Below are 23912 nucleotides of genomic sequence, written 5' to 3'. Positions count from 1 at the left end.
GCCTTACCCTTAGAGTAGAAAAAAGAGAGGACATTTAACCTTCAAAGCTTGTGTGTTACCATTTGTCCCAAAACGAGTAGCGTACAGTGGCGTATCAAGGCATTACAATTGGGAACGAAAATTTTACTAGTTAATTATGTTTTTAGTTTTTCTCTAATAACTATTGAGATTGAAATAAATCTGTTATCATATTTCTATAAAATTGTTATAGAGTTTATGCAGAAAATGTTTTGAAATGAAATGATACTGTTTCTTACACAATAGAAATATGAATAGAATTGGATTGAGTGCGAATCAGCTAAGCTATTTTCATAGTTATGGAGTGCGGTACTAAGGTCTTGTAAAGGAAATAAAAAAAATTGCTTCAAGTATAAATTACTTCCATCAACACAGACAAAAAGATTCTATTACAATAATAAGATTGCTTTATTCATATAATCAAGCAGACAAGAGCTGTTATTTCAATCTTAAATTAAACATTTGTCAGTTTTGAATATTTTATTGGAAAAATATTTTAAGAATAGTAAGAAATTTGTGGAAATCTCTAATTCGAGTCGTTAAACCCTTACTCTAAGATTGTATTTAAACTAGACAAAAGAATAACAAGCAATATTTTTATGTCAAAATCAAGAAAATCATTTTTGAATATCATGCTATGTGGTGTTGTTCCGTCTCTGCTGTTACTCTTCACAGAGACGGAACAGAAATTTAACTTTTTTGAATCTTCTTACTATCTTACTTTGGTGCACCAGCTGGATTGATTTGATGATATTTATGGTTTTTTGCTAAATATTTTTTCAGCTTTTCCAAACTTCTTTGCAGCATTTCTTTTTTTACAGTACACATAATGCTTAGTAGCATCCCCTTTTACTTTTCTAATAAATTCTGTTTTCGATTTCTTTAATAATATCTTTTGAAGTAGTTTTTTTCTAGATCTCTCTCTGTTCCTAATTTTCTCACGGAAGAGAAAATTCAACATCTTTTCTAGGGGTTTCAGGGGATGCGATTTCAGTTGTGGGTGCTGTTGAAGATCCAGGCTCTGAGGAAAGATATCACTTTCTTTTAGGAGCCTGAAAGAATTATAATAAACATAATAATAAAAGGATTCCAATAGGTGTCCAACCCAATATCCTTTGTAAATTCCGTCAAATGGACTAATAAAAAAAGTAAAATAGATCTTATAACAACTTTGCCTAAAGTATGTTATTAACTGATATTGCCGACGAGTTTGACACAAGCCGCCTTCCCTGCAATCGGTGTTTTTTAGAATGTAAATAAATAGAATGACAGCAACCTTATTATTCAATGATGAAGTACATATACATATAATACGAAAAAAATCTGTGTTACCGCTTAAAGTGAAAATAGAAATGCTTGATCGTATACGCCTTGGAGAGTCATTTGGATCCATATCACGCTCATTCAATGTTAACGAATCAAGTGTACGATCGATTAAAAAATCCGATAAAATAAGGTCGTCTGTAGCTTCAATGTAGCATCAATAAAAAAAAATGGAATTGGCGTTGTCATTATGGATCGAAGAATGCAACCATAAAAGGGTGTGAGTGATCCAATGGTCCGGGAGAAGGCAAAGCGCCTTTACGCTCATTTTATGGTGAATGTACAGATGGAGGATTTCAAGCATCGGAAGGTTGGTTCAATAAATTTAAGGTGAGACAATCATTGCATAACATTAAAATCGCTGGAGAAGCAGCATCTGCAGACACTGCTGTAACAGAGCGATATCCAGAAGAATTTGCAAACCGAGTAGCTGATGGAGGATACAAACCTGAGCAAGTATTTAATGCAGACGAAACTGCACTGTTTTGGAAGAAAATGTCTGCTCCTGGATTTAAGGCAGTAAAGGATAGAGTTACACTGCTGCTATGTTCTAATGCATCTGGAGATTGTGTCATTAAGCCACTGATGCTTTACAGATCGTTTAATTGTCGGGCTTTAAAAAATCAAAAAAAGGACAATTTGCCAGTATTTTGGCGTGCTAATAAGAAAGCATGGGTTACAAGCACTATTTTTTGTGACTGGTTCCGGAATTGTTTTGTTTCTGAAGTTGAAACTTATTTAAAAAACAATTTAGACTTTAAAGCACTTCTACTTTTGGACAATGCACCAGGTCATCCTCGCGAACTTGAAACTATTCATCCAAATATAAAAGTGTCATTGTTACCTACCAACACGACGGCTTTGCTTCAACCTATGAACCAAGGAATAATCCAGGCCTTTGAGCTCTATTACATTAGACGAACCTTCAGAATCATATTAGTTAATATGGAATGTAATCCTGATATGAATATTATTTGACATTGCAAAATGCATCGTAAACATAAAAGAATCATTGGAAGAACTGAAGCCACACACATTGAAGTCATGCTGGAAAAAACTGTTGTCTGCTCTAACTGCGGAAAATGATAAAGTATCTGTGCAAGTTCAAACTTTGACTGCAAACATAGCCGAAATCGCGAATTGAATAGGACGAGATGGGTTCGAGCAGATAGAATCAAGTGACATTCAGGAATTGCTTGAATCGCAAGATGAATATTTGACTGAAACCGACTTGGAGGAAATATTAAATTCACAACCTATTGAAGAAGAGGCTTCAACAAGCACTGGTAACGTGACATTTAAATTGAAAAATCTTAGTGAAGGTTTAAGAATGGCAAATGAGCTTTGCGATTTGTTTATGAACATTGATCCGTCTATGGAACGAAGCCTTATTTTTAAGAGGCAAATTGCTAATGCGACTCCTCCGTATCAGTCTGAATTGAAGGAGCCAAGCAAGAGAAAATTACAAAATTCTTCAAACCATTGCCTAAGCCATGAGATAATTAATCAAAATGTTCTAAAACTTAAATAAAATTGATTTTTTTATATATTCGTTCTTTATGTATTCATTTATTTATTTTGTCATTTATTTAGGAATGTATCCCCCATAATCCCATACAAATTACTATTCCATATTCATGGTTTCTGTATCGCGGCATACTTTTGGAACATTTACCCCACGAATAAAGAGTTTTTACTGTAATTACTTACCACTGATGGTTGAACATTTAGGCAGTTCAGAGGCAGACTGCCCTTATAAGCAATCGAACGTTTACTGTTGGTTATAATTTACATATTCTTTATCCATGTTTTTCTTCTTTCCAAAACTTTAGGAAAGCTGTAATATTTGAATAATCCGAATAAAATTTGAACAAAAGTAAACCAGAGTTACGCAATAAATTAAAAGAAAAAAGATGTCCACCGAAATTGTGGATTGAAAAATTGGAGTATTGAGCCATCATCAAATACCTGTATTTAAAAGGGTTAAGAGGTAAGCAGATTTAAAAAGATATGCTTAATACTTTTGGTGATCAATGTTCTTCGTATGCGACCGTGAAAAATTGGACTGCAACCTTCAAAAGAGGTAAATTTTCAATTGAAGATGATGACCGATCGCGAAGGCCAGTTTCTATGTCAGTCCCCGAAAATATCGATGCAGTTCATGACATGATTTTATCAGACCGTCTAAATGGGCTAAAAGGGATATGTGAAGTACTGAATATTTCATACGAACGCGTTTATCATATAGTTCACGTCAATTTGGACTTGAGAAAAATTGCTGCAAAATGGATCCCCAAATTTGTGAATGTTGACCAAAAGCGTGCAAGGGTAGAAGCATCGCGTGCTTGATTTGAAAACGATGTAGACTTCTTAAACTGAATTGTTACTATGGATGATACTTGGGTACATTTCTACGATCCAGAAGCAACAATCGATGGAATGGCGACACTCTGGTTCTCCAAGACCTAAGAAGTTTCGTGTCCAAAAATCTGTTGGAAAAGTTCTTGGGGATTGCCATGGAGTAATCATGATTGATTTTTTGGATAAGGGTAGAACAATAACTGGAGATTACTATTTGACATTACTGACCACTCTACGGGAAAAAATTAAAGAAAAAAGACGCGGAAATCTATCCAAAGGTGTTTTGTTTTTGCAGGACAACGCCCCTGCACACAAATCTCATGATGCCACGCAAAAAATTCGTTATTTAGGGTTTGAGTTACTAGAACACCCCGATTATTCCCCAGATTTGGCTCCGTCTGTTTTATAGTAGGCTAAGAATTATTCGATATATCCTCGTATATAAATAAAATTATAGGGGTAATTCAACTAACTTGTAGTCAAATGGGTATAAGTAGATAATATTTTCTATAGAATCTTGCCATTTTCTAAACCAGAAACTACGTCCATATTTGTAACAAATTTTGTTTTTATTTAGATGTTTTCTTCTGCGTAGCCGACTAGTTCATAAATTAAGATATATAATATTAATATTTATAACATATATTAACAATGTAATAAAATGGTATATTGTATGAAATGTAAACAACCCTGATTTATAATTAATAATAGAAATAGTCAGTAAGTCTATAAGTAGAAGAAATATAAAGGACAATGAAGAGGCAAGGGAACAAGATATCCTTTCATTAAATATTCACATTATACAGGGTGGGCTACAACAATAATAAAACGTAAATACCTTAACGATAATGAATTTATTGTCTCCCTCAGGGGGTCGCACTGTGATTACGAGTATAGCAAGCTCGAGGCACCCTGGTTAGGTTCTCACCTCACTCTCAAGGTGTAGTCCTTCCCAAACCCACAATCCCAAAGTCTCTCCTCCCCAACGGTATTAGGTTTGAGAGGGCTAGGGGCGTCCTTATTTTCTCTCTTCCAGCGCAACAATAATCTAAGACGACACGGCTTCGTACACGGACACGGGGCCCTCCAATTATAACTATGAAATGGAACAAATAAATCAGAAATAAGATATGGCCCAACAGGACAGAACTCTAATACCGGTCCAGAATGTGGGTGTTGGAGTAGGCCCCACTGGACCGTCAACCAGCAATTGCGAACCTTCTAGGTCAGCGAAAGCCTGAGCCCAAATAAGATGCTGCAAAATGCGAGCAATGCTACAAAGCTTGTGTGCGCAAACAAAAATTAGTGCAGTACAATGAACATAGTCATTTGCAAGTTTCAATACAGAAAAGGCATATCTGGGACGCACCTCACGACTCAGAAACGATCCATGTTCCATGGAACTCGAGTCCAGCTACAGAGAAGTATGCAGAGCTATTATGAAATATGGCGGCAAGGACGGGCTTAAACGGTAAAACAAAATCGACGAAGAAACAGCAATGATGACCTACTCCTTGAGATTCCCCGACGATAAACCATATGATAACAAAAAATCTGACCATACCGAAATAGAATTCGTTGTGTACCGATAAATAATTGGTGACTAATTTTCACTCATCTTCACTCGGAAACAATCAGATATTTGATGTAAAATTTCAAACAGACAGTTTTTTATTAATTAAAGCTGTACAGTGATTGTCACAAATATCTAGCAGTAACCGACATCGAGGAAAAGGCAAGTGGCTGAAGGGTCCATTGATCTCCCATGCTCCCATGCACAAATATTCCCGCTATAGTTTTGTTCAATACCAAAATTTGTTGCCGTTAGTTAGATCAGAAAACAGAATTTAAACTCCCGTTAAAAATATCTGATAAACTAGATGGTCAAATTAACAAATATCTAATGATAATCTTATACCAAATTGGACGATACATAATAAGGCCTGTGGTCGCTAATACCATGCATAAATAAAGCCTCATTACACGTCACGGTCATTGTACTTTTACAAATTAATAAGTATACAGAAAAAATGTATTTAAAAGTCGTAATAACTAAATAAAACATTGAGAAACAAATATTCTTGACATAGTTATAACAAAAACAACGCAACGAACCCATGCCGACCTGCGGAGAGGACGCATTTCGTCGGGACATAGCGTGTGCATATGTGTATACGTGAAGTAATTTTCAAGATCCTTATTATTTTTTCGTATTTTCTAGTATGTACTCGTAAGCCATATTTCAGCATAGGCTTTATTTGTATAAAGTACATTAGTAATATTTTAGTTCCCAACTGTAATTCCATGTTACGTCTCCTCTCTTTTTTCTAGTCTAATGGTTGAACCGATCATGATCTGAATTTTAGAAAAATAATCTAGATCGAGATCAGTGTTGTTCGGAAAGTGATAGAGTTAATTCGGTCGTAGTTATATTTTATGATCCTTTCTACCATAGTATACTGATTGGTAAATGCGATCAGCTGAAGGGCTGTTTTATTTGTCTATGTTTTTTTGAACTTTAAGTTATTCATTTCCCTTAAAAGGCTGTCTACTATTAATTCTCATAAGCAGCGTCGCGTCGTTGATGGGTTGCTGAGATTTACGGTGTTTATACATTCAGTATAAAAATATCTTATTAGTTTTAAATTTTAATTCAAAATCCGTGACAGGGGGTAAATCTTTAATAACTGCTAAATAACAAATATTAAGCATTTAGAATCTATTATACAATGAAATAAATATCATGGGAGAATTAAGGCACAAAAAAGTAATTAAAATCAAAAGTTCTTGTATATCTTGTTTTAATTTGAAATTTCCACCGAAAACTGAACGTGACGTTCGGAAACTTTAATCTAAATCTTGTTCTGGGTTAGGATCCTCAATCAGCTGATAGGTGAAATACTTAAACTTAGGTTCGAGAGAATGTGTATAGTGGTTTCGACTTCTATGTAGAAATATCTAGAAGTCGTCTCCTCTGTTAAACCTTACGTATTTAGTTGTCCATTGAGGTGGCAATGCCCCAGCAAGACTCCTGTTAGTATTCGCAAATTTCTTAGGTTTATACATTTAAAGATATATGATTATAGATTCCCAGAAGTATCTTTGCCTGTCTTAATTCCTGATTATTTCAGTAACTGATTTTTTCTATCTATCCCTTTTCTTGTGTTTTTTCTATTATCTTATAGTCGATTCCACACAAGGGTTCGGGTTCTATGAAGGGTTTATCTGCCCTTACTTTAGTAAGTTTGTACTATTTAATTTCTGTCCGCTTCAGTGTGTCCCGAAACCCATTGGAGGGTAACTTTATTCTTTTTGCCTTGTTCATTTAACTTTGCCTGACACTCCCAAACACCAGAATCGCTCTTATAATATCGGCGCTAAAAGCTATAATGGCTGCTTGGGTATTGAACAAAATAATAATCTACTTTTTGATATAATTCCGGTATAATTCAGTAGTTTTCGAAGATTTGTTTCAAAATAAATAAATGCTGAATATACCACCGAATAGCTGTATTGTGATGGATAAGGCATAGAAATAATAGTGAACAAGTAATAGAAAAAAGTGACAAAATTACAAAGGAAGCAGGTCAAGAAGTAATTCAGCGTCCACCATACTTTATTTTTAATCATATTGAGTTGATATGGAATAAATTAAAGTTTAATGTACGTGCTTACAATAATACACCTATTCGTACTTTAAACAGTAGTGTGATCGAGTAGATAAAGACGAAGTTAAAAATGTAGCCGATAAAAAATGAAGAAGCTGTATTCCACATGTGATTTACAAGATAGTAGTGATAGCGAAATAGAGCAGCTAGTAACAAATAAAATGTGAGATATGTATTAATATATTGTGTACCATGTAGTAGATTTAAAATTAAAATTTAACAGTATTTAAATCAAATAAATGTTATAACATTCAATTTTCTCTTTAAACCATTAGGAAAATGTCAGATATTATAATATACTAGTGCGGCCTTACGCAATGCCCTATAAATAGCTATAAATTTACGACTTTTGGGTCGTAAAGTATTTTATAAAGATATCGGTAATAAATGCAAACCTGATTTATAGCTTCGCCGGCGATAGCATACTGGTATCGCCGTTCAAATCAATCGTCCCAATAAACACCCAAATCCGTAGGCCTGATCACCACAATCAATACCGATCTTAAAAATTGAAAAAATTCTAGAGTGGGGTAAAATCAATCTGATTAAGCCTTCTTTAAGACCAAGAAGCTATGTACTATGCAACAGCTTCTACAAGACCCAGATTCATCCATTTGTGGAATATTGCCCGCAAATTCGGAGCTTCCTCTCTCAGAATACCCTGAGGATGATGATCCAGAGTTGACTAGAAACTTGGACAGCTTAAAGTATAGGAGAAAAGTAGACGACCTGACTGTTTTACCGATACTACCACGGCAAATGCTCTTCCGAGTTGTCCAACAACCCCACCTAGAGCAGTTTTTTAAAGACTTATTCGATAGGCAAACTTGGATCATTAACACCTGCAAACGCCCAGAACGTCAATTTGTCGCGACTCTACCAATGCACGTCTTTCCTAAACACTACAACCTACGATAGTTCAAATTCAATTTCCATAGACATCTCCACACGACAGGCACCACTCGAATTAATCAAATGTAAAAGAGTTTACCTTCTTATGCTTGCTTTTCACATAAGAAAGCACTTTTTCAGATTGTGAAATAAACTATACTCTCTGTATTGAGCCCAATTTTTCCATAAAAGTACACTGGGTATTGTCAAAACGAATGCGATATTGCACAAATTCCAAAATTTCACAGATTACTACCATATTCAGAAGATTCAGGACAAGAGTATGTCACATCTTCAATTAAAATTTTCGTACACCGTGAAATGTAAAAAAAGTACAAGTTGTATTACACCATGATCCTAGCTATTTTGTTAAAATAAAACTAATCTGTTAATGTAACACCACGTGTATTTCTTAAAACCTGTTAACAAAAAGCCCCGTATTAGAATCGTCTTTTCTCAAGTACAAAACACTGGCCTCAACCCCCCATGCCTATTGAGCCAATTAATTGTAACTTTTAATTGACTCGTACAAAGGTGGCGGGATAGCTATGAAATAAATATATAATTGATTACCTATATAATATACAAGTTGCTACAAGTAATACCTCAGTCTCAAAATTGGCCTAGTTTACGGTTGTTGTAAAAAATTACTGAACGTAACCCAGCAATTAAGTTGGCGAGGATGATTATTATGTCAAAAAAAGAAAAAAAAATGGTTACTTTCAGATTCAAGTCATTTTGTGTAGTTTTACTTCTAATATAATAAAAGTATAGAAGAACCTGTATAAATTTCTTTTATTTATATTGTAGAAGAAACGAATATTACAACAGGTTATGGGCCCAGGCCAGATTTAATAAGCTTCAGTGAATTTCAAAGTAAAGTATAAAAGCTAACCTAAAAAATAAGGCGTGCCGGCTTGGCTTGTAAAGCAAATTAAAAGCAGAAATGGAATCTGAAAGTGTAAAGTTTACTTTCGCCAGATTAGACAACAACAATTATCAAAATTGGAAATTTAGAATTAAAATGTTGCTTACACGAGAAGGAAATTGGTCTGTTGTAGAAGAGGCAATACCAAATGAACCATCTGTTGAATGGAAACGTAAAGATGAAAAAGCACAAGCTACAATTTCATTAAGTATCGAAGACAATCAGATAGCACACATTTATAAATGCAAGAATGCGAAAGAAATGTGGAATGAACTGCAAAAGGTACATGAAAGAAATAATTTAAGTAACAAGTTGTATTTATTGAAGAAGCTGTATCAGTCTAGACTTGAAAATAAACCAATGCATGAATACATTAAAGAAATACTAGAATTAGTTGAAAGACTACGAGGAGTTGGTGAGACTATTAAGGATTTCCATGTAGCTGCATTATTGTTAGGTGGATTGCCAGAAAGTTATTCCACATTAGTAACAGCATTAGATGCTAGGCCAGATGATGAATTGACTCTTGAATATGTAAAGGGAAAACTAATGGATGAGTATAAAAGAAAAGAAGATACCAGTTCAACAGAGACGGCATTAAACACAAATAAAAAGTTTTCGAAGGAGATGAAAGAAAAAATAGAATGTTATTATTGTCATAGAAAAGGTCACTACAAAAAAGATTGTTTTTTCATGAAGAAAGACAGAAATAAGGGAAAGCAACATGCCAAAGTAACTGCTGAAGGTGATGAGTTGTCTGACTCAGTTTTTTGCTTCAATGTTTCCGGTAACAGTAAAAATAATCTAGAATGGTATATTGATTCAGGGGCTACAAGTCACATGTCAAATAATCCAGAATTATTTATTAAATTGGACTATTCAAAGTTAAATAAAATTATAGTTGCAAATGGACAGGAAATGCAAGTCAAAGGTAAAGGTGATATTTTAGTAAAAACAGAAATTTCAGGTAAATGCATAAGTTTAAAATTTAAAGATGTTTTATTTGTACCTGAGCTAAGCAATAATCTGTTATCGGTGTCTAAAATTACAAAAGCTGGTTATAACATAAAGTTTGATGATTGTAATTGTTATATAGAAATTAATAATTCTATTATAGCCACAGGAAAATACTGTAATGGTTTATATAAATTAAACATGTTTTCAGAAAAAGTAAATATTGTAAAAACGTGTGAGGAAATGAATAATTGTATACATACATGGCATAGACGTTTAGGTCACAGAAGCCCTGATGATATAAAAATGATAGTAAGTAAAGATTTAGCTATTGGCATAAAAATAAATGATTGTGGTCAGAAAAAACAATGTGTCACTTGTATTGAAGGTAAATTAATGAGGAAATCTTTTCCTAAAAAATCAGAAAGTAAGACGTTTAAAGTTCTTGATTTAATCCATAGTGATATATGTGGACCTATGAGAACCCCTACTGTTGGTAAAAAGAAATATTTTTTGACTTTAACTGATGATTTTTCAAGATATACCACACTTTATTTATTAGAATCTAAAGATGAAGTATATATTAAACTAAAGGAATTCATTCTAGAAGTCAAAAATATTTTTGGGATCTATCCAAAAACATTTAGAAGTGATAATGGAGGGGAATATACAGGGGTAGCTGTGCAGAAGCTACTCAAAAGTTTTGGTATAAGCTTTCAGTCGACTGCACCATATTGTCCAGAGCAAAATGGTGTATCGGAGAGGAAAAATAGAACATTGATGGAATCGGCAAGGTGTATGTTATTAGATGCTAATTTACCCCATAAATATTGGGGGGAAGCAGTAACAACTGCTAACTACATTTCTAATAGACTACATACTAAAAGTAAAGAAAAGACACCTTATGAGTTATGGGTCGGAAAGAAACCTGATTTATCATATTTCATTACATTTGGTTCTCAGGCTTTTGTTTACATTCCAAAAGAAAAAAGATCTAAACTAGAGAAAAGAGCAAAAACAGGTATTATGGTGGGATACAGTGAAAATAGTAAAGCTTATAGAATTCTAGATACAGATACAGATAAAATTATTATAAGTCGTAATGTAAAATTTAATGAATTTCTGAATCAACCTTTTAAAAATATAAATAATTGTAAGGCTGAAACTAGCAACTCAGATCCTGATTCAGCAATTACTGTTGACCTACAAACAAAAACTAAACATGGAGTGGATGATAGTGACATAAATGAAGAAGGTGGAGGATCAAATAATAATATCAATGAAGAAGAAAATGAAATTCCAGAAGAAACTGGAGGTGAAAACTTTGAGGAAATTAATGATCAAGAAATTGTAACCAGATCAGGAAGGGTGTCAAAGAAAAGAAATTATGAAGGTTACATTTCATACAATGTGATGAATAAGGAAACTTATAATGAAATGCAAGATCCAAAGACCGTAGATGAAGCGATGTCAAGAAGTGACCGAAGAAATTGGGAAAAAGCAATGGAACGAGAGTACAAATCATTAATGAAAAATGAGGCATGGATTTTAGTAGACCGTCCATCAAACAAAAATGTTGTGCAAAATAAGTGGGTGTTTTGTTTAAAAAGGAATTCAAATAATGAAATACGATATAAAGCACGGCTAGTTGCAAAGGGTTTCACACAAACCTTTGGTATAGATTATTTTGAAACTTTTTCACCTGTAGTTAGATACTCTACAATAAGAATATTGTTTGCTTTAACTGTAGAATTAAGTTTAGATATTGACCACTTAGACGTAGAAACTGCATTTTTAAACGGAAACTTGGATGAAGAAATTTACATGGTGCAACCTGAGGGGTTTATTCTAAAAAATAATGAAAATAAAGTATGTTTATGTATATTTTTCCAAAACAAGGACAAATTTATAATTCTAGTGGCCCATTATGTTGATGATTTTTTAATTTGTTCAAATTCCTCAGTTTTTAAAACCAACCTCAAACAGGAATTGTCAAAACAATTTAAAATTAAAGACTTGGGGCCAATCAAATATTTTTTAGGTTTAAATATTGATTTTGACAAACAAAACAATATGATTAAAGTTAATCAGAGGGACTATATTTTAGAATTATTAGAGCGTTTCAAGTTAGGTGATGCTAAAACTGTTTTGACTCCTATTGAAGTCGGTTTAAAATTGAAGCCAACCACTAATGAAAAACCGAATGTACCGTATCAGAATTTAATTGGTTCATTAATGTACTTGGCAGTCCATACAAGACCAGATATATCATTTAGTATTAGTTATTTGAGTCAATTTAATTCAAGTTTCAGTATTGAGCACTGGAAACATGCAAAACGGGTATTAAAATACTTAAAAGGGACCTTGGACAAAAGCCTAATTTTTTGTAAATCAGACAAAAATTTGTATGGTTATGTAGATGCAGATTTCTCAAATGATATAAATGACAGGAAATCATATTCAGGATTCGTTCTAAAAATGAGTAATGCTCCAATCTCTTGGGAATCCAAGAAACAATCTTGTGTTGCACTTTCTAGTACTGAGTCCGAGTATATCGCCATTACTGAAGCATGTAAAGAAGTCATATTTGTTAGTGGTTTTTTAAATGAGTTTTGTGAGACTAAGCCCGTAATTCTTTTCAATGACAGCCAAAGTGCACAAAAATTGTTAAAAAACCCTGTTTAAGGGGTAGTGTTGTAAAAAATTACTGAACGTAACCCAGCAATTAAGTTGGCAAGGATGATTATTATGTCAAAAAAAGAAAAAAAAATGGTTACTTTCAGATTCAAGTCATTTTGTGTAGTTTTACTTCTAATATAATAAAAGTATAGAAGAACCTGTCTAAATTTCTTTTATTTATATTATAGAAGAAACGAATATTACAACAACGGTGAATTATTTTGAAATAATTTTTTTTTCATTTACGAAAATTTTCCCGTTTATTTCTATCTTAGAAAAGTAAAAATGGAAAAAACTTTTCGACTAACACCATGAAAAAAATGTTGACTTTTCTCTGTATTCCTTGGACTAGATTGTTGAATTCACAAAAAATAACATTGTGTTCTACCGGTGTCATGATTTTGTTGAACCGATTTGCATTCCTACTGACTGCGCAAATTAAATGTAAAACTACTTTTTAAAAATACATTTTAATCGATTAACAACTTAAAATTAGACATTACAGTTCGGAAGCTACATAAACTCTTATCTATCAAACGTATAAAGGTAAACAAAAAAAGAAAACTGTGAAAATTCGATTCATAACTTTACTGGTGTCACGTCTCCTATGTTTCCATAACATAATATACTTCATGATTCTGAGATTAAACCAGCTTAACAGTGTTACGATGAAAGGACATAACTGTTAAAATAAGATAAAAATAATCTTCAATCAAGTGCCTATAGTCATTAATAAACTAGCAACAAGCATTAACTTATTGTAATGTAACTTTTTCTTGTTTTTTAAGTCCACTTTAGACTACAAAACTTCATCTTTATATTTATCTAAGCACAAAATATAATGATTTTCATTATTTTTGAGCATTCTTATTGAATGAAAAAATAAGAAACATATTTAAAGGTATCGATGAAACTTTAAAATATATTTATTGATATTCTGCAATTTCCAAATTGTTACAAATTATATAGTAGAACTACAATTCAAAAATCTATAATTTTTGAATACAATAATATACAAGTCATATAATGGAATATATAAATATAAATGAAGTTTCTAGAGATTTTGGATATAAATTCGTTCATCTCTGAAATAAAACATAGATTAAGTAATAACGAAAATAACTCATGTTGACCCTGGATTTCCTACATTTTTTTTAATTTATTGATTAAAACTCCACATTGTTTTACAAAATTTCATATTAATTGAAATACTGTGAAAAAAAAATATGGAACATAGATAATCAATTTTTATTTATCACTAACTTCACTGTTTTTTAAATTATTAATAACATGTTTAACCAAACATTTCTGTACTAGAGGAACAATCTCTTCACAACTTTTATTGAGGATTTCAAAAGCTTCACTTAATTTGTGCAATGAAATACTTCCTGTCTGATAAAACTGCGATATCTGGTTATGGGAATGAAGTTTGGATATAATAATAACACCATGATCATTTTGTTTGTGAATTGGATAGTAACAAATGTTTTGTTCTTTCATGGTAGGATCCAATAATATAGTGTCCTTCTGTAAAGCTAAGGTTGTAGAAGTTATAAGATCATACATGGGAACTCCTGCCTGACTAAGTGCCAAACCAGCTGCTGTTATCGCAGCACTCAGCGAAGAACCATCATTGTGCAACACCAATGCATAAACATCAACCTAAAATATAAAAAACTTTAATTATCAACATTTTAATTAAGTAAGAAAATGATAAACATAAGAAGATAATTATATTTATTACAAATTAGCTTAAAAAATGTTTGGACTTGAATTTCAAAAAAAAGATATTTATCCAAATATCAAAAACTGACCAAGTGGATATTTATGTTCATCTACAAATTATGTGTCTTTTCAAAATACAAAATTGTTGTTTTTACCTATAAATAGTACATTTACACTGTGCATGAGCTTAAGATTAATCGCAACACTCGTTCTGACAATCCTTAAACATTGGATTTAATCTTATCTTATCTAATCTTAAAAAAACGAACTTCTTCACACTTACTCTAAGGATTCCCTTGTCATAAACGATGTACGAAGCATGTACTATCGAGATGTCTAATTTTGACTGTTCATAACTGCACTAAATGCATAGGAACAAGAAATTTTGTACAGAAAACATCTAAAGTCATATATCCAATCAATCAGTATCCTTATAACTGAAGAACCAATTGTTTTTGAAGTGTCCTTCACACAAAGCAAACTATTCAATAAATTTTTGTTCCAGAAGCCATTCCCATGAAACTCACACCAGACCATGAAATCAAACTAAAAAGTTGAAGATTCCAGATACTCGCGGTCAAATCCAACCAACAGATCCTTTGGAAAATCTAACCCAAATTTCTACGGGACTCAGTGCTGCTTCTATTATTTTAGTGATATCTGTTTTAGTAACTTTATTAGTTTTTTTATTAAAGAAGAGAAAAATTACAAAATTCTTTTTGGGGCTCAAATTACAACAGTTCAGGGTCCAAGTATTAGAAAAATCTTTGTTATAACAGTTGTAATAAAATTTATTTAATTGCTATAAGGATTCTAGTCAGTTTGTAATCAGTATTTTTTTAATAAAACTATAAAAGTGACAAAAAGCTACAAACAACATTTCTATATTTGTAGTCAATCTATGTACCAAAATAATAACTTCTTACTGTTTCTAGTCTCTTGAAATTATATTCACGACGTTAATAAATTATTTTTCAAAATACATTTTCCCCTAAATTCGGCCGGATACAGTAAGATAAAATATTGTATTTATTATTCCAATAATATTCACTTATTCTTTACTGCGCACAGTTAATAAGTTTTTAAGTTAGTTTTACTTTTTTTAAAATTATAATGAAAACAAGATTGCTAGTAAAAATTGAAAATCAAATTCCCGTCTTTCTCCCGGTTTTTCCAGGTTGGTTTTTACATTTCCCCAGTTGAAATTTCGTGGATTTTATACCCTTTTATGATGGTGAATATTTATTTTAGAAAATACAAGTATAATAAACAACCAGGTTTTTTTATTTTAACTAATTCTTGATTCACTGCTGCAAGCTGTTTTTGTGAGTCTCAAAGGATTTTTTTCTTTTTTGTTTCCAGTTATTCTCTCTGTTTTTTTTTTGTTTTCTTTTCCCAGTTTTCAACAAATTTGTGAATTTTTGCCTTTTTGTGCAGTGCCTAAAAGCTTCAGGAGAGTTCCCGAAACTGGGGTAAACATCAGAGCACGTTAGTTAGGCAATGATATATATACGTGAGCCCGTAAAAGTGCAATTTCGAGGGAGGCTCAACATATTGTTTCAATTGGATGATAAGATTTTCGGAAGGTTTTTGAGCTATACCAACATCAACTTGTTATGCCTGGTTGGCAGACTTGTATAAAATTCGCAAAGTATCTGCGCACATAACCGAAAGTAACATAATAAATATATGTACTATATAAAATAAGTTTCTACAAGATTGCAGTAAAAAAAATTCTAATTAAAAAATAAAGATAATTGTTTAAAATCTGTTTTATGTATCTGGAATAATACAAAAAAATTAGTAATAATAATAATAAAATCGTTTCACATAGATTTTAATCCATGAAAGGAAGAAACAAATTTAATTTCATCAGTTTATCCACTGATTTTGATATCCAATTTGGACATGGGCTTTAAAACAACACTGTCACATTTGGTTGGTAGTGGTCCATTGACTGAAATAATCATTTCATGATTAGCAGTTTCAACACTTATTGGTCTTATTTTTTTGTTGCAATATTCATACTATGATTCACAAACTGATTCAACGGAGAGGAGTATTGAAGCAACACATATACAGTAAAGAATTAGTTCAATATTTTGATGGGATCCTTTACTTTATATAAGTATTGTAATAATATTAATAGTAGATAATAGTTTGAATTCATTTGGCATATGTATAGTTATTTCTTCTAATTTATGAAGAAATGTCCTATATTGGAACTGCAGCAGATCAGTATCAACATCTTTCAACTCAAACATGAGCTTTTTATGATACGTCGATTTTTACGCTTGCCAATCTTTATTTTCTCCACCCTTTAAAATGACTGAACTTTTCTACAAAAAAGCAAAAGTATTCACGCATGGCGCGCGTGTCTATGTTATATAACTCCGCTGGTTGGCTCACACAAAATTATTGGAAAGACCCGGTTTATCAAAAAATTTCTGTTGAAACCTCGGTTTTCTCAGCTCTGCAAAATGATACCCTGTATATAAAATTAAAAATATTATATTTAAAAAACTTGATATAAAAATTTCTATTTCTTATCAATTGACATATAAATATGATTCTGCATTCTGAGATTGCTACTACTAAACAATAACAAACAAATACCATTTGCCGGACATTAGTGACACAGTGTCGCCCTGGCGGTATATTTACAAAAATGGTGTAACCCTCAATTCTCTGACAATTGCAATACATTGCGATTGTTCTTCTATCTATCTAGACTCCATGAATTGTTTCCTAAAGTTATATCTTTTAGTTGATGTAATTATTATATCTGATAGTTGTACACACCTGAAAGTTGGGAAATTCATGGCGGCAAACAGTAGATTCTAAAGCTTGTTTCATAATAGCACTATATTGCTTTTCTTCTGCATCCTGCTGATGTAATCGCCGTTTTTTACAACTAAAAGGTGCAAATTTAAATTCGCAGTAGATTTCACCTTTAAGAGAATACTCTGTTCTATTAGGAATTTCTCGGGGATCAAAAACCGATACAATAACTTTGGTCTTCCCTAATTCTATGTAAGCGGAACCCTTAGCTTGACTCACAACACCTGTTTTAATAACTAAAACAAAAAACTGTAGTTTTTGTACACTAATTAAAGAAAATACATACATAGCTTTCGGTGCTCTAGGTAAGATCTAGAGTCGCCCCTTTTTCTATTTTTAACAATTTCCTCATATTCTTGAAGTGAAGACTTTTTGTTTGACTTTGCAAATAAATTATAAGGCAAAGTTTCATCCGGTCCATTTATTCTTTTATGGTCTACTGGCATAATATAAATTTATTATTATTGGATTTATTGAACATACATTCACATACCACTATTTAAATTTAGGTTATGTATTTGCTTCTTTATTCTTCTCTTTTGTAGTGTCGTAGTAGCAAATGCAAGCATAGAGAAAACATGAGCATAGCTGTTTCTTTCAATTAATTATACTGAACTATATGTTTTCAAACATTGCATATTTTCTATTATATTCCCTTTTAATTCTACCTAAATTATTCTAACACAATTCTGAGATAAATGCAATTTGTATATATAGACTAATATATTTTATCTATATGAACAAGCCTATAAGTGACATTCAAACCTCCATATTAAAGTTTTCTATGGTAGTAACTTGATTTTGACATACAGCAGCTGACAGTCATTTATCAAATTAGATTGAAGTAATGGTGTACTGATTATCTAATACATTTATTACTCAAATTGTGATATATACCAAACATTAAAATAACAATAATGGCAGTAAGTTTTGTCCAAAAGCGTTTTATGTCTAATGCATTGCAGAAATGGGCATACAATTTATCCGGATTTAATAAATATGGTCTTTGGAGGGACGACATTCTTCATGAGAACGAAGATGTTAAAGAAGCTTTGAAACGTTTACCTCAAAACAAATTAGATGAAAGAAATTTCCGTATCCTGAGAGCGACTCAACTCTCTCTTACCCACAGCATCCTACCAAAAGAACAGTGGACCAAACTCGAGGAAGACAAGTTATATCTTACTCCCATTGTTGAACAGGTTATTAAGGAAAGAAAAGAGCGTGAAGAGTGGAACAAACTTTATTAAATTTAAAGTAAAATGTAGAAAATTGTAAAATATTTATTACTAAGTTTTATGTTTAATAAAAATTAAAAATAGCATCAATTTTCATTTTTATTTCATAACAAGCATATACATTTTGAATACATATGTTTGACTATGTGGAATGGTTCTGAGAGAAAAACTTAGTTAAAGTAAAATTAGAATAAAAGTCTGATTGAAGAAAAATTCTATGAGATATTTGAATTAAGAAAATATGCCAATCTTGAACAATTCAAAGGTAAACAAGTTGAACTAAATCATTTTTTTTTATACAAATAACATTAACCAATTCATCTATACCTGAAAAAAATGTTTCTATGAACTAGAACCAACGTTTTTAAGCCAAACTACAATCTCAAAGTTTGAATATTGTATTTAAATACATCGAAGTACTTTTTCCACAAATACCCTTTTATGGTTGATAGAGGCCATCCTGAAATGGTAATAATTCAAACTATTCAATAAAACAAAGCAAAATAATTAACATATATTAGTATTTTGAAGTGAACAAATTCTGTTTAAAAATACTCATATATTCATTCTGCCAATAACTTAATAATTTCAATTAAAGATTAAAGCTAGAAATAATGTTAAAAAGCTACGAGACTTAAAAAGTTACAAAAATAAATTCTTGTTTGGATGAAGCAAACCTAACAAAAATTGCATTCAAGCTTTTTTTAGCAGTGAACTTGATAATAATAAATGAATCTTTACTGCCACTAATAATGGGTAATTATTAATAATTCTCAAATAACTATACTATAACATTATACTTTATGTGAACCAGAAATTATAAAATAAACAATAGTTATTTGTTTAATATTATTTCAGGATGGAGTAGGAGCATTATTTTTTTATTAAACAGATATGTATCAAGAATTTTCTTAAAGTACTGCTGTCGTCATTACGCAACTCGGGAATATGAGGTTTGGCTATTAAGTAAAGTACTACTACATAATAAGTACGTATGTGTCAATGGTTAGAGACTGTAAGCTGCTTAGCTTGAAGCCTAATCTGTCAAATGCGATGTCTACTGTGTCTGGAGACACACCTGTGTAGTCGTTGTCTTCGTTTGTATAGAGGCTGTTTTTTTTTGTTTGGTCGTAATAATGATCGACGTAAAAATAGAGTAACGAAATGTTGTGAAATGTCACACGAAACTTGGAAAGCTGCAACTGAAACTTACAATTTATTGAAACAAGTGTATGGCAATTAATGTTTGTCGTGTCCACGTGTTTTTGAATGGTTTAAGCATTTTCAAGATGGCCGGGACGTTGAAGATGATGCACGGTCGAATTTCCTTTCCTCAAAAACGGACGAAAGTATCGAAAAATTCAATAATCTTGTTTGATCTGACCGTCGGCTAACTATTCGTACGAATGCTGAATTTATAGAAATTGACAAAGAATGTGTGCTGAAAATTTTACATGAAAATTCAACATGCGTAAGGTGTGTGCAAAACTGGTGCCTAAAATCAACAAAAAGATGGCATTTATATTGTCATTTTGAATGCAGTAGAAAATGACTTAAACTTTTTATAAAATATAGTAACGTGGGAAAATGAGCAATTCAAAATCAAGGCAATGATGATTATTTATTCCGATATTTATGGAATTATATACCTTCACTAGGTTCCTGATGGTGAAACTGTTGAACAGCATCTACACGTTTTTACTGATCTCCTTGAAAGAATGGGAAAAAAAATGATCCGACTTGTGGAAAGGGAAGTCATGGCTTCTTCATTGAGACAGTGCGCCAGCTCCTTCTGTGAGTCAAGAGGTTTCTAGCCAAGCTAAAAATCCCGTGTTAGACCGCCCACCTTATTCGCCGGATATTGCACCGTACGACTGCTACCTCTTTCCTAAGATCAAATCTGCATTAAAAGGAACAATAATTGAGTCTGTGAAAGAAAAGCGAGGTACATATGAGGTATACATATGAAAATCTCGTTATTTAATAGCCACACCTCGTATACATCAAACGCTGGTATCGTCAATAAGTAATTTGGATTTTTGTTTTACCTTTACTTGGCGAGAATTGCTTATCGGCGACTAGGTATGTGCATCGATACGTAATATATCGAAATATTTATTCTATATAGGGACATAGAGTTCGTATTAAAAATCGAGAGAACAATGTATATGTGATATAGCTTAAGTGGGTGCTGTTAAAGAGAGGGAGAGAGAGAGAGAGAAAACATCTGTATCATATATGTAATACTATTATATGGACAGTTTATATAAGTGGAAGATGTTCCGACTAAGTGAAACAAATAGTGTATCGTTCTCTCTCTCCTCAGAGCGCTTCAGTTCGTTATTATGTTCCGACTACTGATATTTTAGAGAATTTTCAAGCATGCGTAGTATAGATAATGTGAGAGAAAATGAATACTGTCGGCACCGTAGCGTAGAGACGTTTTTTCCCATAAGAACTGTCTATATAAGAATATAACATATATGATCTGTATACAATTCTCTATCTCTACTCTGTTTTGTTTAGAACGCCATGACGTCGAAATTTTTAGTGCGAGTAGAGAGTAGTACACCAATGCCCGTTCTCTTTCTTTCAATAGTATAATTCTACTTACATGTCACTCTCTCTATTTTTAATATATATATATATATATATATATATATATATATATGTATAGATATGTACATCGATGTGTCAATATTTTTAATCAAAATTATTATGGATACTTTTAGAACGATACAAATTCTTATCGGCAGCTGTTTAGAAAAGAATGGGTTCCTGGTTCTTTTCTTTTCATTTTTCACTCAGGCAATGTAAGCTTGTCTGTATTTCATTCAATGTGCTCATTACAAATACTTTATTGACTGGAAATGAAAATGACCGACCATCTCTCCTTTGAACTTATATGAATCCAAAAGAAGTGGCTTTTAGCTTCAGAAGTAAGCTGTGTGCTATTGGAAACAGTAAGACCAATATATATTCAAACTGACTTTGGGAACATAAAACTTTTTTTAAATATTGATATTTCATTCTTTTTGATATTAAATTTAAAAAATGTTGTGAGACAAGCGAAAATTAGTAGTGATCACTAGTGATAGTGATCACCCTACTCAAAATGATTATGAATATGAAAACTAATACAATCACAAGTACAAAAAGGAACATACTAATAGAAAAAAAATGATGAAAGTTAAAAAATGGCGATACAAAACTAAATATCCAAAAATATTAAATATCATCTAAATCAAGAAGATAAATACCTTATAAAACCATCAAGAGGATAGTTGTCGGATAATATAGTTAACAAAAGATAAAAAGAAAAATGGATGAAATGATTTAATTCAAAAAAATAAAGATTATGAAAAATATAGAATAATAAGAAAACAAGTATCATGTTAAAGCAAATAAAGCCAAATAAAAATAATTGATAAATTTCGAACACAAAATGACTATACACTGAAGCAATTAAGAAAGAAAAAGGAATATAATATGATGAATATAAAAGACAAGGATGGAAATATAATCACGGGGAAAGTAATAAAGATATTAAGGAAATATTAAAAATGCAGATATTGAGGATGAGATGATAGAAAAAGGCAGTAATGAAGATTTCGAGAAGATAAGGAGAGAAGTAGTAGAAGCAATTAAAATATTAATATCTAGAATATTAAAGAAAATAATAAGAGATAAGATCGAGGACTCACAATGTGGCTTTAGAAGTGGAAGAAACGCAATTGACTGAATATTTATAATTAGAAAATTAAGTAAAAAATTAATAAATGGAGATAAGGGAATTCATTTATAATACAATACAATGATAAAAACAATATATAAAAATAATAAAAATGTAGTATCAGCAAACAATGAATAATCGAGGAAATTTACCACAATGATAGTTGTTAAACAAGGATGTGTACTCTTCTTTTCACAATAATAATACGATACGATTTATGGACTAGTGTAAATACAACAGCATATGTGTAGTCCCAATAGTAAATCACTAACTATAGCAATAATATGAAATAAGTAAGGCTAAAAATTTGCGAAAAAATTAATTTGAAAGTTCATAGAACCAACTCTGGCTCATATTTTTTACGTTCTTATCAGTATGCAAATCTAAAAACATATTAGTCTAACGTCAAGTTTGTGTTTGAAGTAGCCTAGAAAATGATACAATGAGTCTACCACCTGATGGTATAATTGTAACATAAAATAAGTTGCCTTATCTTGTACACCCCTATGGATTTGGATACACAGAAGTGTTTCAAATATATACGTGCAAGGTTATGTCAGAATCTCATATGCCGTGACGAATTCGCGGCAATGTACTCGACGTATGTATGTATGTATAATATGCAAAGCAGTCTTCTGAGGAGTAAAAATCTTTTGCACTCTGCTAGAGGTATACCATAAGTCAGATGACTGTGGATCAACACAAAGTAAATCGTGCGCTTAACATGATTGCAAAAATTCCCCAAAAAATTGATACGGGGATCTAATATGATTCCCCTTTGGTACCTCGTTTACAAAATGCCAGTCTAGATTCACGCCTGTTATAGCTTACTTCGTTTTTCCAAATAATATTCAAACAGCTCCATCTCTCTACCTCGGACTCCATAGTGTTCCAACAAAATAACCTCAACTATGCCCATAGGCCTATAATTGTTACCCAGATTGAAGTTGCCACTTTTAAAAACTGTAATAAATTTTTGATTCAGTACTTGAGGCCAGTTTCCCTCGTTTATACATTTATTGTATAAGATTGTCAATTATGAAAGTCCAAACTTGGCTTACATTTTAGTGTCAATATTTCTTTGTAAACATCAGTCTCTATAATTGAGGACATGAAAAAGGATGATGGTAGTCTAAGTAGGACCTTCAATACATTTTGAAATAGTTTTGGATATGCTTGCGAAAAATGTAGTGAATTCATTAGAACTAGTTCGGGTGCCGGCAATATCAAAAGACCCATGATCGCGGAATTGCAAACTTTTTATATAAATCGACAGCTATTAATTAAAGGAACAAAATGCACCCGGTAAGAGTCGATTTATTTGGCCTAAAGTATAATTATTTAAAAAAAAATCAAAAATGTTTTCCCGCCATCGTGGATTTTGATAAAAGACGTTCTATTCGATAAGAAATTTTGTGAATTAATGAAAAAAAAACGGCTTACCAATTTTTTCCAGCCAGAAGGGCCCGGCTTACCTATTTAAATGGTGTGATTGGGGAATAAAATTTCCCCATTATTGCGGAAAACTTTTTTTAATATGATTATTTTTTTGT

General features: G+C 31.9%; 3 protein-coding genes across 3 annotated transcripts in view; 1 reads left to right on the top strand and 2 right to left on the bottom strand.

Annotated features, from left to right (window-relative positions):
* LOC130896701 (zinc finger protein 830) overlaps positions 1–23912 on the bottom strand; it is a 286395-nt gene that overhangs the window by 8440 nt on the left and 254043 nt on the right. The gene's annotated exons all lie outside the window — the stretch shown is intronic.
* On the bottom strand, positions 13276–17929 carry LOC130896702 (exosome complex component MTR3-like). Its single transcript, XM_057804967.1, has 3 exons — positions 17675–17929; positions 17350–17624; positions 13276–14484 (listed from the first exon to the last, which is right to left on the bottom strand). Exons 1-3 carry the CDS (start codon positions 17832–17834, stop codon positions 14071–14073), a joined length of 849 nt encoding a protein of 282 aa, XP_057660950.1. The 5' UTR covers positions 17835–17929; the 3' UTR covers positions 13276–14070.
* LOC130896706 (cytochrome b-c1 complex subunit 7-like) lies at positions 18198–18716 on the top strand. Its single transcript, XM_057804972.1, has one exon. It carries the CDS (start codon positions 18306–18308, stop codon positions 18636–18638), a length of 333 nt encoding a protein of 110 aa, XP_057660955.1. The 5' UTR covers positions 18198–18305; the 3' UTR covers positions 18639–18716.

Source organism: Diorhabda carinulata, chromosome 7 (assembly GCF_026250575.1).
Source record: "Diorhabda carinulata isolate Delta chromosome 7, icDioCari1.1, whole genome shotgun sequence".
Classification (NCBI taxonomy): Eukaryota; Metazoa; Arthropoda; class Insecta; order Coleoptera; family Chrysomelidae; genus Diorhabda; species Diorhabda carinulata.
This window is presented reverse-complemented; position numbering and strand designations above follow the sequence as displayed.

Coding starts and splice junctions, on each gene's coding strand:
- LOC130896702 (XM_057804967.1), bottom strand. CDS start 17,834: ATGCCAGTAGACCATAAAAGAATAAATGGACCGGATGAAACTTTGCCT. Junction 17,625..17,674: donor CCTAGAGCACCGAAAGCTAT/GTATGTATTTTC, acceptor TTTTTGTTTTAG/TTATTAAAACAGGTGTTGTG. Junction 14,485..17,349: donor ATGAATTTCCCAACTTTCAG/GTGTGTACAACT, acceptor TTTATATTTTAG/GTTGATGTTTATGCATTGGT.
- LOC130896706 (XM_057804972.1), top strand. CDS start 18,306: ATGGCAGTAAGTTTTGTCCAAAAGCGTTTTATGTCTAATGCATTGCAG.